The sequence below is a fragment of the Rhopilema esculentum genome, chromosome 3, assembly GCF_057945365.1.
Source record: "Rhopilema esculentum isolate cy_ngs chromosome 3, ASM5794536v1, whole genome shotgun sequence".
Lineage (NCBI taxonomy): Eukaryota > Metazoa > Cnidaria > Scyphozoa > Rhizostomeae > Rhizostomatidae > Rhopilema > Rhopilema esculentum.
The window spans coordinates 50,001-67,698 of NC_142817.1; the positions used below are offsets into that span (position 1 = coordinate 50,001).

At 45.4% G+C, this 17,698-nt stretch overlaps 5 protein-coding genes across 5 annotated transcripts in view; 1 reads left to right on the plus strand and 4 right to left on the minus strand.

Annotated features, from left to right (window-relative positions):
- Positions 1–1,494, minus strand: part of LOC148960472 (uncharacterized) — a 1,522-nt gene extending 28 nt beyond the window's left edge. Inside the window, exon 1 of the mRNA XM_089113152.1 lies at positions 1–1,494. This exon is cut by the window's left edge and continues 28 nt beyond it. Within this exon, the coding sequence (XP_088969278.1) occupies positions 1–1,367 (1,367 nt within the window). The 5' untranslated portion in view covers positions 1,368–1,494.
- A 1,890-nt stretch (positions 1,495–3,384) lies between these two features.
- On the minus strand, positions 3,385–4,281 carry LOC148960473 (uncharacterized). The gene has a single exon (XM_089113160.1). It carries the CDS (start codon positions 4,279–4,281, stop codon positions 3,385–3,387), a length of 897 nt encoding a protein of 298 aa, XP_088969286.1.
- Positions 4,282–4,539: 258 nt separating this feature from the next.
- Positions 4,540–10,479, minus strand: LOC135692836 (uncharacterized). The gene is made up of 2 exons (XM_089112945.1): positions 9,327–10,479; positions 4,540–9,219 (listed from the first exon to the last, which is right to left on the minus strand). The coding sequence occupies exons 1-2, from the start codon at positions 10,477–10,479 to the stop codon at positions 4,943–4,945; spliced, it is 5,430 nt and encodes a 1,809-aa protein (XP_088969071.1). The 3' UTR covers positions 4,540–4,942.
- Positions 10,480–11,119: 640 nt separating this feature from the next.
- Positions 11,120–16,746, plus strand: LOC148960474 (uncharacterized). Its single transcript, XM_089113157.1, has 2 exons — positions 11,120–15,223; positions 15,677–16,746. Exons 1-2 carry the CDS (start codon positions 14,993–14,995, stop codon positions 16,340–16,342), a joined length of 897 nt encoding a protein of 298 aa, XP_088969283.1. The 5' UTR covers positions 11,120–14,992; the 3' UTR covers positions 16,343–16,746.
- On the minus strand, positions 11,683–14,199 carry LOC135690472 (uncharacterized protein K02A2.6). Its single transcript, XM_089112949.1, has 4 exons — positions 13,633–14,199; positions 12,893–13,339; positions 12,309–12,558; positions 11,683–12,176 (listed from the first exon to the last, which is right to left on the minus strand). The coding sequence occupies exons 1-4, from the start codon at positions 14,197–14,199 to the stop codon at positions 11,683–11,685; spliced, it is 1,758 nt and encodes a 585-aa protein (XP_088969075.1).
- Positions 16,747–17,698: the final 952 nt, after the last annotated feature.

A 17,698-nucleotide genomic window follows, 5' to 3' on the forward strand; every position in this document is an offset into this window, starting at 1 on the left:
CTGATGCTTGTGTTTGTGCCTGTGCTTGTGCCAGTTCTTGTGCTTGTGCCGGTTCTTCTGCTGCTGCTGATGTTATTGCTAGGGCTAGTGACTGTGCTTGTGCTGATGCTTGTGCTGGTGCTTCTGCTCGTACCAGTGCTTGTGCTGGTGCTGGAGCTGGAGCTGGAGATGGTGCCTATCCTTTTGCCGGTTTTTATTTTGGTGCCAGTGTTGGTGCTGGTTCTGGGGTTTGAGCCTATCCTGGTGCTTGTGCTGGTTCTTATGCTGGTGCTTGTGTTTTTGCATGTGCTTGTGCCGGTGCTTGAGCTGGTGCTGGTGCTAGTGTTGGTGCTGATGCTGGTGGTAGTGCTGGTGCTGATATTGGTGCTGGTGTTGTTGCTTGTTATGGTGCTGGTGTTGGTGCTTACGTTGGTTCTGGTGCTGGTGCTTCTGCTGGTGCTAGTGCTGGTGCTGGCGCTGCTTCTGGTGCTGGTGCTGCTTCTGTAGCTGGTGCTTGTGCTAGTGCTTGTGTTGATGCTGGTGCTTGTGCTGGTGCTTGTGTTGGTGCTGGTGCTTGTGCTGTTGCTCGTGCCAATGACGTGTCTTGTGCCGATGTTTGTGCTGGTGTTCATGCCAATGCCGGCTCTTGTGCTGATGCTTGGGCTGGTTCTTTTACTAGTGCTGGTGCTGGTGCTGGTGCTGGTGCTGGTGCTGGAGATTGTGCCTGTGCTTGTGCCAGTTTTTGTGCTGGTGCTTATGCTGTTGCTTGTACTGGTGCTAGTGCTGATGTTGGTGCTGGTGCTGGTGTTGTTCCTGGTGATGGCGCTTCTGCTTTTCCTGGTGCTTAGGCTTGTACTGCTGCCGGTGCTGATGCTGGAGATGGTGCTGATGTTTGTGATGGTGCTGCTGCTTGTGCTTGTGGTGGTGCTCGTACCTGTTCTTGTGCTGGAGCTTGGAGTGGTGCCGACGCTTGTGCTTGTGCTTGTACTAGTGCTGATGCTGGTGCAGGTGCTGGTGCCTGTGTTGGTGCTGATGCTGGTGCTTTTATTAGTGTTAGTGCTGGTGCTGGTGCTGGTGCTGGTTGAGGTGCTGGTGCTGGTGTTTTTTTTTCTGCTTCTGCTGGCTATGGTGCTGATGCTGGTGCTGGTGCATCTGCTTGTGCCGGTGGTTGTGCTGGTGTTGATGCTGACACTGGTGCTTGTACTAGTGCTAGTGCTGGTACTGGTGCTGGTGCTGGTGCTGGTGCTAGTTCTAGTGCTGGTGTTGGTGCTGGAGCTGGTGCTTGTGCCTGTCCTGGTTCTTGTGCTGGTACTTTGGCTGGTGCTAGTGCTGGTGTTGGTGCTTGTTCTGGTGCTGGTGCTTGTGCCGATGCTTGTGCTGGCGCTCATGCTAATGCCGGCTCTTGTGCCGGCACTTGTGCTCTTTCTTTCTTCTAGTGTTAGTGCTAGTGCTGGTTCTGGTGTTGGTGCTGGTACTGGTGGTGGAGATGGAGCCTGTGCTTGTGTCGGTTCTTGTGCTGGTGCTGGTGTTTGTGCTAGTGTTGATGCTGGTGCTGGTGCTTGAACTGGTGTTTTTGCTTGTGCCGGTGCTTGTGCTGCTGGTTATACTAATGCTGGTGCTTGTGCTGGTACTGGTGCTTGTGCCCGTCCTCATACTGGTAATTGTGCTGTTGTTTGGGCCGGTGCCTGCGCTTATGCTGGTGCTGGCGCTTGTAATCATGTCAGTGCTTGTGCACGTGCTTGGGCCGTTGCCGGCGCTTGTGCTGGTGCTTGCTCTAGTGCTAGTGCTAGTGATATTGCTTCTGCTGATGCTGGTGGAGGTGCTTTTGCTGGTGCTGGTGCTGGAGCTTGTGATGTTGTTTATGCTGGTGCTTGTGCTTCTGCTGGTACCTTTGCTGGTGCTTGTTATGGCCCTGGTGCTTGTCCTGATGCTGGTTTCTGTGCTGCTGCTTGTGCAGGTGCTGGTGCCTGTGTTGGTGCTGATGCTGGTGCTTTTATTAGTGCTGGTGCTGGTGCTGGTGCTGGTGCTGGTGCTGGTGCTGGTGCTGGTGCTGGTGCTGGTGCTGGTGCTGGTGCTAGTTCTAGTGCTGGTGTTGGTGCTGGAGCTGGTTCTTGTGCCTGTCCTGGTTCTTGTGCTGGTGCTTTGGCTGGTGCTAGTGCTGGTGTTGGTGCTTGTTCTGGTGCTGGTGCTTGTGCTGTTGCTCGTGCCAATGCCGTGTCTTGTGCCGATGCTTGTGCTGGCGCTCATGCTAATGCCGGCTCTTGTCCCGGGACTTGTGCTCTTTCTTTCTTCTAGTGTTAGTGCTAGTGCTGGTTCTGGTGTTGGTGCTGGTACTGGTGGTGGAGATGGAGCCTGTGCTTGTGCCGGTTATTGTGCTGGTGATGGTGTTTGTGCTAGTGTTGATGCTGGTGCTGGTGCTTAAACTGGTGTTTGTGCTTGTGCCGGTGCTTGTGCTGCTGGTGATACTAATGCTGGTGCTTGTGCTGGTACTGGTGCTTGTGCCCGTCCTCATACTGGTAATTGTGCTGTGGTTTGGGCCGGTGCCCGCGCTTATGCTGGTGCTGGCGCTTGTAATCATGTAAGTGCTTGTGCAGGTGCTTTGGCCGTTGCCGGCGCTTGTGCTGGTGCTTGCTCCAGTGCTAGTGCTAGTGATATTGCTTCTGCTGATGCTGGTGGAGGTGCTTTTGCTGGTGCTGGTGCTGGAGCTTGTGATGTTGTTTATGCTGGTGCTTGTGCTTCTGCTGGTACCTTTGCTGGTGCTTGTTATGGCCCTGGTGCTTGTCCTGGTGCTGGTTTTTGTGCTGCTGCTTGTGCAGGTGCTGGTGCCTGTGTTCGTGCTGATGCTGCTGCTTTTATTAGTGTTAGTGCTGGTGCTGGTTCTGCTGGTGCTGGTGCTGGTGCTGGTGCTGGTGCTGGTGCTGGTGCTAGTGTTCGTGTGGATGCTTCTGCTGTTTCTGGTGCTGATGCCTGTGCTGGTCCCTGTACTGCTGGGGCTTGTGCTTATGCTGGTGCTTTCACTGGTGTTGGTGCTGATGCAAGTGCTGGTGCTGGTCCTTGTGCTGGTACTTGTGTAAGTGTTTCTGCTCGTACCAATGGTTGTGCTGGTGCTCTTGCCGGTGCCGGCTCTTGTGCTGGCGCCAACTATTGTGCAGGCACATGTGCTGTTTATTGATCTGGTGTTTGTGCTAGTGCTGGTGGTGGTGCTGGTGCTTGTGCCGGTTCTTGTGTTGGTGTTGGTGCTGATGGTAGTGCTGGTGCTGGTGTCTGAGCTGGTGTCTGTGCTTGTGCCGGTGCTTGTGCTGGTTCTGCTTCTGTTGCTAGTACTGGTTCTTGTGCTGGTGCTTTTGTTGGTACTGGTGCTTGTGCCAGTGCTTATGCTGTTGCTTGTACTGCTGATGCTGGTGCTTATCTTGGTGCTTGTGCTGGTGCTAGTGCTGGGGCTGATGCTGTTTCTTGTGCTGGTGCTTGTCTTATGCTGTTGCTTGTATTGGTGCCGGTGCTGATGCTTGTGGTTATGTTGGTGCTGGTTCTGGTGCTGTTGCTTGTGCTGGTGCTTATGCTGGTTTTTATGCTGTTGCTTTTACTGGTGCTGGTGCTTGTTCTTATGTTGGTTCTGGTGCTAGTGCTTCTGCTAGTGCTAGTGCTGGTGCTTATGCTGGTACTGGTTCTGCTTTTGGAGCTGGTGCTGCTTCTGGTGCTAGTGTTGGTGCTGGTGCTTGTGCTGGTGCTAGTGCTGGTGCATGAGCTGGTGTCTGCACTTTTGCCGGTGTTTGTGCTGGTGTTGGTGCTGGGGCTGGTGCCTGTGCTTGTGCTGATGTTTGTGCTGGTGCATGTGCTTGTACTGGAACTGGAGCTGGAGATGGTGCCTATCCTTGTGCCGGTTTTTATTTTGGTGCCAGTGTTGGTGCTGGTTCTGGGGCTTGAGCCTATCCTGGTGCTTGTGCTGGTTCTTATGCTGGTGCTGGTGTTTTTGCATGTGCTTGTGCCGGTGCTTGAGCTGGTGCTGGTGCTAGTGTTGGTGCTGATGCTGGTGGTGGTGCTGGTGCTGATATTGGTGCTGGTGTTGTTGCTTGTTATGGTGCTGGTGTTGGTGCTTATGTTGGTTCTGGTGCTGGTGCTTCTGCTGGTGCTAGTGCTGTTGCTGGCGCTGCTTCTGGTGCTGGTGCTGCTTCTGGAGCTGTTGCTTGTGCTAGTGCTTGTGTTGATGCTGGTGCTTGTGCTGGTGCTTGTGTTGGTGCTGGTGCTTGTGCTGTTGCTCGTGCCAATGACGTGTCTTGTGCCGTTGTTTGTGCTGGTGTTCATGCCAATGCCGGCTCTTGTGCCGATGCTTGGGCTGGTTCTTTTACTAGTGCTGGTGCTGGTGCTGGTGCTGGTGCTGGTGCTGGTGCTGGTGCTGGTGCTGGTGCTGGTGCTGGTGCTGGTGCTGGTGCTGGTGCTGGTGCTGGTGCTGGTGCTGGTGCTGGTGGTGGAGATTGTGCCTGTGCCAGTTTTTGTGCTGGTGCTTATGCTGTTGCTTGTACCGGTGCTGGTGCTGGTGTTGGTGCTGGTGCTGGTGTTTGTTGCGACCACTATTTCTAGCGGTGCCCCTATCTTAATATTTAATGATAAACGAAGTGTAAGATGAAGACTCAGAGAAATATCACCATTTTGTGTAACTATTTTGTATCAAATCCATCAATATTCTGTTTCACATTTTCGCCGATCACCATCATTACTTCAACTCTACTCCAACCAACTAACTAACTTATTACGAGTTTCAACTTAGATAATCACGTTCACTGAGACTTGTCGATTGATATTTTCCATACGTTTGTCCTTATTAGGTATTGAGTTTCAAGACATGTTATTTACTACTGCTTTAAATCAAATATAAAATCAACATTATAATTAAAACTCTACATGCCGCCGTGTATCTCGGCACGTATTACACTACCGAATGTAATAACAATAACTGTGTGGGGTCTTAGGATACCAAGGAAGGTCTGGGCCCCAACACATCTCCCCTCCTTGACTCGCTCGAGTCAAGCATAAGACGTGTGCGCCACTCTGAATCCTGCGCCGCTGCTCTCCGTACCTTCACCACACCCTTCTCAATCTCATGCTCTACACCCTTATCGCTTCTCAACCTTTCACTTTCTTGAACCGAACTTTTCACACTTTCCTTGTCGCCATTTGTATCTCCTTGTCTCCATTCTATAGGGTACAATTTTTGCAAAGGCCTAGAAATAAAATCTGGTTTGTTACGTGAAATTACGCATACCTTTGCCCCTCTGATATGTCCATCTCTCCCCATGATGAGCTTGTCTATTCTCCCAAGTTTCCAAAGCGATCTTTTCACATTGTCCTCGTGTACCACTACGGTATCTCCAACTCTAATTTTGGCCGTACCTTTGCCTGAAAGCTTGTGGTGCTCCCGCAAATTTACTAAGTACTCGGTTCGCCATCTGTTCCAAAAATGGTCCAGGTTTTTCAACAAATACTTGTACCTTCTAGAATACGAAGCATCGTTACTATTAATTTCTTTAGCATTATCTGGCAATGTTACCAACCTTCTGCCAAAAATTAAGTGCGAAGGAGTTAATGGCTCCGAATCGAGCTCTTCATACACATAAGTTAAAGGCCTCGCGTTAATGATACTTTCGACTTCGAGAATCAATGTGCGAAGCTCATCCTCCGTTAGTTTTGCTTTCCCAATAACTTTGCGTAGACACCGTTTAACTGTCCCAACCATTCTTTCGAAAAACCCACCCCACCATGGTGTCCTTTCTAGATTGAACTTCCAAATAAGTCTCTCGTTCTGTAGAAAAGTTAAAAATGTGGGGTTTTTGTTCAAATTGTCGAAAAGTTTTGCTGCTGCCTTGAACGTTTTGGCATTATCCGAAATGACAAGGCTTGGCACACCCCTTCTGGCTACAAACCTACGAAAACACCTTAAAAATGACTCCGTAGATAAGTCATTGACGAGCTCTAAAGAGACCGCACGCGTAACACAACAAGAGAACAAGGCTATGTACACTTTATTCATGCTCCCATCCTTTTCTCTTACAAACAAGGGTCCGGCAAAATCTACCCCTGTTTTGCTAAAGGGTTCGGCTTGTTGCACTCTAAAATTTGGCAGGGCTGCCGTAATCGGCTGCGAATATGGTTTGCCCTCCAAACGCCTGCATACTGTGCATGTACTTAACAATCTTCTGACCAATAACCTACCCTTCGGTATCCAAAACTTAGTTCTTATTTCTGCCAAGGTTGGCCTTACTTTGAGGTGTTTCACTATACCGTGACAATGCAATACTATAAGGTTCGCAAATAGATGATTCCCTGGAATCAAAATAGGAAATTTAGTCCCAGGATCGAGCTCCGAATTTTCTAGTCTCCCCTTACACCTTAAAATACCATTATCCTTAAATACTCCCAAATTCCTTAACAAACACGCATCATTCTTTTCACTAACAGTAGACTGGGCATCCATAATCCATAATTGCTCGGCTCTCTCTATTTCTTCTACAGTTATTTCGTTAGTGTTTATCTCCTTCCCAGCTACTTTAGCCTTAACGTTTCCTATAAACCTGAAAATCCATGCCGTGGTACGAAGCAACTTATTCATATTACTGAACCTATTTATGTCCACTACAGAACCTATAAAAGATCCATTCTCCTCTGCCCCACTTAGTACTACAGCCTGTTTCTTACTCTCTAGATCTACATTTTCCGTTCTCTCTAGGTAATTCCTCTTAGGCCAATAATCTATACCTTGTTTAAGCCATGCGGGACCTTCCCACCACGTAATGTTGTTCTTTAATTTACTTGCTTCCAGCCCCCTACTTCCTATATCCGCTGGGTTCTCTTTCCCTGGGCAATGTCTCCAATTATCCTTATCAGTCTTGGCTAGAATCTCGTTTACCCTTTGTCTAACAAATTGCTTCCACTCCCCAGCATTATTTAACCAAAATAAAGCTGTTTCGCTGTCCAACCAATACTTCAACGATGTTATTTCAACCTGAAAACTTAGTGCATTTCTAACGTTTTCCATCAAATTTGCTAAAATCCTGGCCGACATAAGTTCCAAGCGTGGTATTGAGAGACCCTTGAGTGGGGCGATACGAGTTTTAGAACAAACAAGTCTAGAATAAATTCCGCTTCCTGTCTCGCAAACAAGATAAATTACAGCACAATATGCCTTGGCGCTGGCATCTCCAAACCCGTGTAAGGAATATTTACCCGTTTCCTCGTTGTATGGGTGTATACCCCTGGGCACTGAAATAGATTTCACCTGTTTCAAATCCTTTTCCCATCTTTCCCATTTATCCCTTTTTTCTGGAGGTAACTCTTCATCCCATCCTATCTTATCCACGCACAATTCCTGGAAAAATGATTTAGCTATCGTTGAGACGGGACTAACTAGTCCTAACGGGTCAAACAACTTAGCTAGCGAGCTTAAAACCGATCTTTTCGTTACACAGTCTCTCTCCCCTCTTATAGTACCTATACTATCCAGAACAATCTCCAAATTATCCGTTTCCTCCTCCCAGACTAAGCCTAAAACCTTAGTTTTACCTTGTCCATCGACAATATTTAACTTTTTCTGCGCATAAGTTTCCTCGTCATTACTGTTTACATTGGCACTGGCTAAACCTTTCGATTTACCTTCACATCGTGATACGTACTCCCTTACTTCCCCATTATTTGACTTCCTTTTCCGTAAATTAAATCCTCCTTCTAGCATCCTAGTCTTAGATTTATCAAACAACGAAATTGCTTCTTGGACTGTCTTAGCCCCCGTACATAAATCATCAACAAAGAAAGAATTTAACATCTTCTTAACAAATTCCGGGTCTATATCTTGAAACTTAGTTACGTGATTCCTAATAACCGCGTTCAACAAAAAAGGCGATGCATTAACTCCAAAAACAACGCGCGCAAATCGATAAACAACAAGTTTCAAATCGTTTTCATGAGGATTTTCGACCCATAAAAAACGCAAACAATCCCTGTCGGTAGCATGAACACCTACATTTAAGAATGCCTTCTCGATATCACCTACAAGTGCGATGTTATTCTCTCTAAACCGAACAAGTATGTCAAATAACAATGGTGTTAAATTAGGTCCAACATGTAAACAATCGTTTAACGAAGTACCGCTTTTCCCTTCCTTAGAAGAGGCATCGAAAACCATGCGTACTTTAGTGGTTTCCGCATTCTCCCTTACGACAACTTGGCTAGGCATGTAATAAACCTTTTCGGCCCCCTCTAATTCCGTAACTTTCTCGATAATACCAAGATCTTCTTGTTCCTCAATTATTTTATTACACTCATTTAGCAAGGTGGGCGTGTTCTTAAGTTTCCTTATTTGAGACTTCAACCGTGTAAAACTAGCATTAAAATTGGGCGGTAACTGCTTGTGGCCTATTTTCCAAGGTAAACCTACGGAATATCTTTTACCGTTATAAGATATATCATCGATAAATTCAGTATAAATGTCCTTATCTTCTCTATCACCGACTGTACCTAAATCCCAAAATTGTTCTACTTTGCTCTCCAAGTTTGCTTCGACATACGTAACATTAACATTGTTTAAATCGTAAAGTAAAGACTCACCATTCAACGGTCCCGAGAGCACCCATCCTAACGTAGTCTCGACTGCGACTGGCTCGTTTTTCTCCCCTCGTATCGTCTGTTTGCCTTGAAATTCCCAGAGGAAATTTGCTCCTACTAACACGTCGACCTGTAAACTAATCTCATCAGAAACATCAGAAAACTCGATATCCGCTAAATGTTTATATTTACTTTTAACAATCTCAACATGGCAATTAGATATTTCTGAAATTTTCTCGACAACATACGCTTCTACTTTCACTCTTTTACCACCTCTCGCAGCCCTCAAATCCAGCTCTACAACATCTCGCAATTTCCTCTCTGCCGTCTCACTTCCAAAGGCTTTAATCCCTAAATTCTCCTTCCTCACAACTTGTAGCTTTGCTCTCTCCACTACAGTGGGGGTTACAAAGGTCTTCTGACTCCCACTATCAAAAAGTACGCGCACCTTAACCTTATCGTTCCCATTAACAACAGCTAGGGCGGTTTGCAATGCTGCAGAACTACCAGGGCCTAAACTATTGGTGCACGATGCTACGTTAGTGCTACCTGTAGAGGTTCCTACAAAAGGAGGAGCTGAGGGTCTTAAAGGGCTAGGATTCTTACTTACGGTTAAATCCTTGAAAAATAACACAGAGATATGTGATGTTTACCGTTGCACTTCTTACACTTAATCTTTGATCTACAATCTACAGCCTTATGCCCTTTCCTAATGCAAACAAAACAACGACCATACTTTCTAATAATGCTCTTACGCGTGTCCAAGTTTGTAATTTTAGAACAACGTTCTTCTTCGTGATTTTCTTGGCAAAAGGCGCATCGTTTCTGGCTGTCCGCTCTCCAAGTGTGCAATGCCGTTGCCGTGCCATCGATTAACCTGTCCGCCATTCTCCGTGGGGTGTAGCCTCTCCGTTCCGTGCCCCCTGTTCCAAAAATCGGCGCTTGTATTTCCCTGACTTCAATTTCCTTGCTCAAACTTTCCAAAAAATCTCTCACAGACCACTCCAAATGATCTTTGCTGGACGCTCTCACCATGTTCAAACGAACGGCCTGGGGGATCTTTTCCAGCAGAACTGGCACAACAATGCTTGCATATGTCTCTTCGTTGACATGCAGAGCTTCCAACCCGCGAAAGTGCGTTTCAACGCTGTCGTGCAGAGATCGCATCCTGTCAACCCGCCTTTCGTCATACACGCTGTTGATTTTGAGCATCTCGTTGATATGGGCTCTTTTGATCACTGTCGGTTTCGCAAAGCGTTGATGTAACAGCTCCACCGCGGCTCTGTAGTTTGACGCTGTCATTTTGAATCCCGAAATTACCGACTTCGCTGGCTCCAACAATGACTTCTTCAAATATTGAAACTTCACCGCGTCCGGAAGGTCCTCATCATCGTCCACTGTACTGCTAAACGCATCCCAAAACTCAGGCCAATCTTGTGGCGTTCCGTCAAAAGTTTGCAGCTCCAGTTTGGGTAACTTTGCTCTTGCCTTCCTTGTCAAACTGCTCCCAGAGAATGAGGTGTTTTCCACGGGTGCATGCTGTAGGGCGGTGTCCTTTTCCAAGATTTCTTCGATCTCTAAAAGCACCTCCGATATTTCCATTGCAATTGCCTCAGATTCCTCTACTTCTTGAATACATTCGTCCCCATCACTCTGGTCACTCAAAATTTCCAACACTTTTTCATCCATTTTCTGCAAGACCATCTTCTTATCCGTCAGGACCCCCTTGTATTTCAGAAGCTCTTTTTTATCTCCTGTCCGAAAATTCTTTACTCGTTCCATGGCTATGGCGATCGTTCTTGTAACATAAGCTCTGTGAGCTCCTCTAGCTTTCCGAAGTTTCTTCAACACTTGCCTAATTTCCGCGGCCATTTCACGCACTACATCTCCATCTGCTTCCCTCGCCATCATTCGATCCGTGTATCCGTAGATCCGTGTATCCGTAGATTCGTGTATCCGTAGATCCGTGTATCCGTAGATCCGTGTATCCGTAGATCCGTGTATCCGTAGATCCGTGTATCCGTAGATCCGTGTATCCGGGCGGTGCCTCCAATTATGTTGGGACCACTATTTCTAGCGGTGCCCCTATCTTAATATTTAATGATAAACGAAGTGTAAGATGAAGACTCAGAGAAATATCACCATTTTGTGTAACTATTTTGTATCAAATCCATCAATATTCTGTTTCACATTTTCGCCGATCACCATCATTACTTCAACTCTACTCCAACCAACTAACTAACTTATTACGAGTTTCAACTTAGATAATCACGTTCACTGAGACTTGTCGATTGATATTTTTCATATGTTTGTCCTTATTAGGTATTGAGATTCAAGACATGTTATTTACTACTGCTTTAAATCAAATATAAAATCAACATTATAATTAAAACTCTACATGCCGCCGTGTATCTCGGCACGTATTACACTACCGAATGTAATAACAATAACTGTGTGGGGTCTTAGGATACCAAGGAAGGTCTGGGCCCCAACAGTGTTGTTCCTGGTGATGGCGCTTCTGCCTTTCCTGGTGCTTAGGCTTGTACTGCTGCCGGTGCTGATGCTGGAGATGGTGCTGATGTTTGTGATGGAGCTGCTGCTTGTGCTTGTGGTGGTGCTCGTACCTGTTCTTGTGCTGGAGCTTGGAGTGGTGCCGACGCTTGTGCTTGTACTTGTACTAGTGCTGATGCTGGTGCTGGTGCTTGTGCTGGACCCGGTGCTTGTGCTGGTGCTAGTGCTGTTGCTTGTCATGGTTCCTGGTCGGGTGCTGGTGCTTGTGCGTTTGTAGGCGGCATGTAGGTTTGATTCAGTTACCTTGTCTGAGTTATATGCAGCTATCAGTCCCAATCTTAGTAAGTAAGATCAGAAACAGATTCTTGAGACATTACTTTCTTTTCCCGATGTTTTTAATGATTGCTTGGAACGATGATCACAGCTTGTAGAAATGGATAATACGTAACAAGGAACATTTCATTTTTCAAGCCAATTCAGGAAAGAAAAGATTTGGAATTTTATAATGATGCGGGTGATGAAAAATCATTAGAAATACCTGCGACCGGAGAAGGGCAGCAAGAGTTATTTGTAGTGCACGAGGCCATGGAGTAAAACGCATTAAAAGGCTTTAGTCATTGGTTTGTTAAAGTTCTCAACTTCGGAATTGGCTTGGGGCCACGACGGTGTTATGGGTTGAAAATGTATGCCATTTTCTTTCATGTAATCCTTGATGTCAGCACTGTTAAATGGTGGGCCATTGTCACTTTTAACAACGTGGGGCAATCCATGTGTTGCGAAAATTCGATCGAGTTTAGCAAATGTCGCAGAGGCTGATGTGGAATGCACAATGTCCACTTCTGGGAATCTAGAGTAAGCATCGATGACCACGAGAATATATTCTCCGGTAGGAAACGGTCCACAGTGATCAAGGTGTACGGTATGCCAGGGCTTCGGAGGCAATTCGTTCATATGTAATGGGGCAGGCCTATTTTCCGGACCAATGGCTTGGCATGGTAGACAATTTGCAAGCACATCTTTGACAGATTTATCGATGTTAGGAAACCAAATTTTCTCTCGTAGAAGTTGTTTGGTTCTGACGATCCCTTGATGTCCTTCGAGAGATTTAGGAAGAACAATTCGTGATCCTCGCAGAATTAGGCTTGCATCATCATTGACAGTTAATTCGCTTCATATTTTAGCGAATAAGTTTAATTCCCCTTTATCAACGTCAGGTGATTGCATACTTCGAATGTTGTTCCACGAATTATCATGAATAAGGCGTATTAGAGCTTGCAAGGTTTGGTCTGCGAATGTGGCATCTTGAATTTCTTTGTAATCCATAGACTTCGGAACAGCATGACGAGCTAGAAAATTGACGTATTTGTCGGCTGTTGATGACTGCGATTTACCAGTTGTATCCGTAAAGGTGTGTCTTGATAAGAAATCCAAAGGGTTTTGAGCTCCTTGTTTATAAACAATTTCAAAATCGTAATCCTGAATACGTAAATTCCAGCGTTCAATTCTAGCAGGTGGTCGTGATTACGGGTTAGACGAGATAAGTTCGACTGGCTTGCAATCTGTGAATAGCTTGAATTTTGCACCATATAAGTAAATGTGAAGGCGTTCAATAGCCCATACTATAGCTAATGCCTCTTTTTCAGTTTGCGAGTACCTTCTTTCTACACCTGAGAGCGATCGGCTTACGTAGGCTACGACTTTTCTGTCTTCTTGGCCAGGTGTAATTTGCGACAAAATAGCCAAAAAAGCTTGTAGGCGAAGCATCCGTAAACAACTCAGTCTGTTTTGTCTGGTCAAAATATGCCATCACCTTGTCACTAGTCAGTGCCAACTTGATGCTATCGAACGACTTTCGTTCCTTAGGGGTCCACCGGGAAACACTGATTTTCTTTCTTAAATTCCGCAAGGGCTCGCTGATATCACTGAATTGTGAAATAAATTTTGCACAGTAGTTTGCCATCCCTAAGAAACTGCGAATATCCTTGACTGACTGTGGCGGCGGGGCGTTGTGAATTGCATGAACTTTCTGGGGGTCGGCAGAGATTCCTTTGTCAGAAAACACATAGCCAAAAAACGTGACCTCCTTTTTGTTTAAATCGCACTTTGCCTTGTTTAACGTCAACCCTATATCTTGGAATCGTTTGCATACCGCATGTAACGCGCGGTCGTGATTGGCTTGGGTGTTACCATAAATGATAACATCGTCGCTGATATTTACGGCACCCTCAATGTTCCGAATTTTTTCGTAAACGGCGTTCTGAAAAATTTCGCTTGCTGACGACGTTCCAAAGTTAAGACGTGTATATCTTCATAACCCTTTAAGAGTAGCGAAAGTAGTGATGTGACGGCTTTCTTCTGATAAAACCAGTTGGTGGTAACCAGAGCGAAGATCTAACTTGGAAAAAACTGTAGCACCATTTAACGCGTGTATAAGGTCGTCGATGGTAGGGCTAGGGTGGCGTTCCCGTTGAATCGCGCGGTTAGGCATTCTCATGTCCACGCATAAACGAACAGTTCCGTCGTTTTTTGGAATGACGATCAAGGGGATACCCAGGGGGTGCTTGTTTCTGCCACTTTTTCAAAAATGCCTTGGTATTCCAAATCACGCAGAGTTTCCGACACTTTCTTCCGCAAATGAAATGGTATACGTCGAGCGGGCTGAGCCACCGGCGGAACGGTGCTATCGATATGCAGTTTGATTTCTCGGTCTTTGAGCTTTCCTATTCCATCAAATAGTTTCGGGTATTTGGCTTCCAAATTCTCGGTAGTGGCAGGGGTAGATTGTCCTGTTTTCACTGCATTTAGCCTAATTTGAATCAAATTTAAGTCAGCAGCCGTTGTGTAACTGAGCAAAGATCCAGAATTTCCCCGAACCACATGTGGGCAAACGGGCGCGATTCTGTCCTTTGTTTCGATCGTGGCATGAAATTTTCCCAAAACTGGAAGCTGTTGTTCAGAACCATATGCGAAAAGCTTTGTTGTTGAACGAGAAAGATGGATATTCTTAGCCGCCTTGACCTGATGAAATGTTGATTCATCCAAAATATCGATCGATGCTCCTGTATCCAAAATCATTTTCACAGGCGTGTTATTAATTTTTACACGGACTTGTGACATCTTTATTTCGCGTTGATCATCGCACGTAAACAAATAACCTTCGTCGCTGCTAGACTCTGGAGTAGGCTCTTGTGTATATTGAGGTGCTTTTCCATGTACATGATGTATTTTTCCTTTTTGATTTGCGAATTTATGACCTCCTTTTTTATGGTCTTGCGTAGGCGGGTCGTTAACGGCACGCGGTTGTTTCGCGCTGCTTTTACAGACTTAAGCAAAATGTCCAACACGCCCACATTTGCGACAACTTTGAGTCTTGGCGGGGCAAGGGGAAGTACGGTGAGGCCATGAAAAACACAGTTGAAACAGGTTTTCAGTTGAGGCTTACGAACCAGCTGAGCAGTTTCCACTTGCATGAGACTTTCTTCTATATCTTTAGCTTGTGTATCGCTGGCTTCCAGAATACGTGCTTTTGATAACAACACGGCAAGTGTATGCTTCTCTTCCCGCAAAGCAAGCCTTCTGAGTTGCTTAGACGAGCAGTTTTGTATAATCACAGATTTAATTTCCTTATCTAAATCTGTAAATTGACAATTTGTAGCAAGTTTGCGAAGTCGTGTAGCAAATTGATCAGTAGTTTCTCCAATCTTCTGTTTGGCTTGGCGAAGTTGAAAAATTTCAAAGTCGACATTTTTCTGCTGTGTTGGCCTATCTAAATAGTCCGTCCTTACGTATTCTTATTTACTCGTGTTCTGTTATTCATTTATTCGGTTACAGTTCTCTAATAGTAAAGTCGCCAAGTAAGAAGTCTCTCTTTTCAGCAATCTTTAGGCAACATTACTGTAACCGAATTAACATGGATGCGTCGAAAAGCAGTATTTTGTGTTTCACAGGAAAGGGCGATGTTCAAGCCTTTTTAACCAAGGTAGAAATACATGCCGTACTGAAAGGATACACAGGAGAAAAGCTGGCTCAAGCGTTGGCAAGTAAACTAAAAGGGCCAGCGTTCGATGTTTACCTACGACTTTCAGCAGATGATAGAAAGGATCCAGAAAAATTAAAAGCTGAACTGAAAAAGGAATTTGAGGCCTGGTTCAAACGTCGCACTTCTCATGTGCCGAACCTAACTCTGTTTGGAGCGACACTTGAGCATGTTTAGCGCGACGCTCGTTTCAAACGTCGAACTTAATCATGTCGCGCCAAATGGGTTTTAGGATTGTTACATGAAGTATCTTGGTTAAGGCGCGCAATCTCAAATATTTGTTTGAAACGCATGCGCCCTCCAAGAAAGAAATGAATTCTGGGGAGGAAAATAAATTAAATATAATTATGCATTGAGTTCGGTACATGACAAGTTCGACGCTTGAAACCGTGCCGTGCTGGAGCCGTGCAGCTCGGCAAGCTCTGCCGATCCAAACTAGTCTGCCGCTCCTTACTAAATCTGCCGTACCAAATCGATTCAAACGTCGCGCCCCTCATGTACTTAATTCTCGAGTTAGGTTTGGCACATGAGGAGCGCGACGTTTGAACCAGGCTTGAGAAGGGAAAACGAAACCGCGAAGAAGCACTGAGTGAATTGGCGAATAGGCCAAGAAAGGTAGGAGAATCTACGCAAAATTATGCATATAAATTGCTGGAATTAGTCAAATTGGCATACCCTTCATTTGACAACAAAACTTTGGAGGCTATTGCTAAAGACTATTTTGTTAAAGGGTTGCCCCCAGATATGCAAGTCGCTTTGAAATCCCTTGAAAAATTTGAAAAAGCGGAAATCAGAACCATCGCAGACGAAACAACGCGCTTAGATTTGGCAGGAATTCGTTCATTGTTGTCTGACGCTTCAAGCAACAAAGGAATCTTTGCTGCAGCTAATCCCTATGAGGAAAATTCAATTGTTGATTCAATCGCTGACAAGGTGATAGAGAAATTGCAGGGCATTTCAATAAGCCAAGACGACGGGGGATCACGCAACGAAGTTAATTTTGTGAATAGAAACCGTGGCCGCGGTTTTAGGGCCCGTAATTTCAGAGCCCCAGGACGTGGCCGCTCAGTTTCTTCAAATGGGAAAATGGAACCACGCCAAATGCGATGCCGAACATGCCAAAGCACAGAACATTTGTTCCGAAAATGTCCAACAAGATTTTGCCAAGCCTGTGGTGCGCATGGCCATGATGCTGGGGAAAAGAACTGCTCGAATTTCCAATGACTAGACGGCCCCGACATTTTGAATTTAGAGGACAATACCACTGGTGCGTCAACCGTCGTTTTAAAAGCCAAATTGGAAGGAGTTTTTAGCAACGTTTTGCTTGACTTAGGAGCAGCTGTATCAATTATTGACTCGAAAACTCTTGAAAATTTGAAACTCGCAGTAAAGATAAATGCTTCAAGTGAAACACTTACAGATGCCTCAGGTAATAACATGAAAATAACCGGTTTTGTAACTCTAAACGTGAATATTTTTGGCCTAACGAAGCCAGTTCTACAGAAAATCTAAATTGTCGATTCTCATTCGCCAGTCAGCATATTATTAGGCAGAGACTTTTTGAAGAAATTCGGTCAAGTGACATTTGATTTTGCAAATAACCGTGTAAGGCTTGGCCCAGCCTGGATCAGGGGGGCTGAGATAAAAACACCCATACGTGTTTGGGTAGTTAAAAAACCACAATTCCTGGTCGTTCCGAAAAATTTATCCAGGTCAAATGTGATATCAAAACGGCATTTTTAGAAGGAGATTTTGACCCCGCAACAATAGCAGGGATGACGGGTATCTACGCATCAAGAACACGGGTGATTCCAAATTCTGCGGGTGTTTTCACGATCAGCCTGTTGAATGTTTCTGCTGAAGATATGATTTTAACTGCACGCAAACCAGTGGGAACATTACACGCTGCCGCAACGGGAAGTATCACACAAGGCCCAGTAAAAGATAATCCCTCGTTTGACTGCGGTACCCAACTTTCCGAAGAAGAAAAAACCACATTAATGTCCTTGATTTCTGACTACAAAGACATATTTGCGCAGAATCCAACAAAGACTCAGAGGAACAAAATCATAGAGCATAAAATCATTACAGATGACTCAATGCCCATTTATCAAAAACCACGCCGTGTACCAACCGCATGGGAACCATAAATCAATTTCCAGATCACCGACATGCTGGACAATGACATCATAAGACCTTCTGAATCACCCTGAAATAGTCCTATCCTTTTGGTTAAGAAAAAAGATAATACAACACGTTTTGTTTGCGATTTTCGAAAGTTAAATGATGTGACCAAAAAAGACACATACCCTTTGCCTCACATTAGGAACGTTATTGATAAAATGGCTGGCGCAGTTTACTGGACAACTCTTGATGCAGCATCAGCCTGTTGGTCTATGCCGTTGAAAGAAGAAGACAAAGAAAAAACTGCTTTCTCTGTTCCTCGAGGAAAGTTTGAGTTCAACGTAACGCCGTACGGTTTATGTAATGCAGGAGCATTATATCAAAGATTAATGAACATTTGTCTCTCAGGGCTACCCGCCGAGCGAACGTTGGCGTACATCGATGATATTGCTATTT

Excerpts from the sequence above, each read along its gene's own strand:
- LOC148960474 (XM_089113157.1), top strand. The coding sequence starts at position 14,993 with ATGGATGCGTCGAAAAGCAGTATTTTGTGTTTCACAGGAAAGGGCGAT. Across the intron at positions 15,224-15,676 it reads AACTGAAAAAGGAATTTGAG|AAGGGAAAACGAAACCGCGA; the intron begins GCCTGGTTCAAA and ends ACCAGGCTTGAG.
- LOC135690472 (XM_089112949.1), bottom strand. The coding sequence starts at position 14,199 with ATGTCACAAGTCCGTGTAAAAATTAATAACACGCCTGTGAAAATGATT. Across the intron at positions 13,340-13,632 it reads CAGAAACAAGCACCCCCTGG|AACGCCGTTTACGAAAAAAT; the intron begins GTATCCCCTTGA and ends GAAATTTTTCAG. Across the intron at positions 12,177-12,308 it reads TTCGTGGAACAACATTCGAA|GACATCAAGGGATCGTCAGA; the intron begins GTATGCAATCAC and ends AATCTCTCGAAG.
- LOC148960473 (XM_089113160.1), bottom strand. The coding sequence starts at position 4,281 with ATGAACACCAGCACAAACAACGGCACAAGACACGTCATTGGCACGAGC.
- LOC135692836 (XM_089112945.1), bottom strand. The coding sequence starts at position 10,479 with ATGGCGAGGGAAGCAGATGGAGATGTAGTGCGTGAAATGGCCGCGGAA. Across the intron at positions 9,220-9,326 it reads AATTACAAACTTGGACACGC|CATCACATATCTCTGTGTTA; the intron begins GTAAGAGCATTA and ends TGCAACGGTAAA.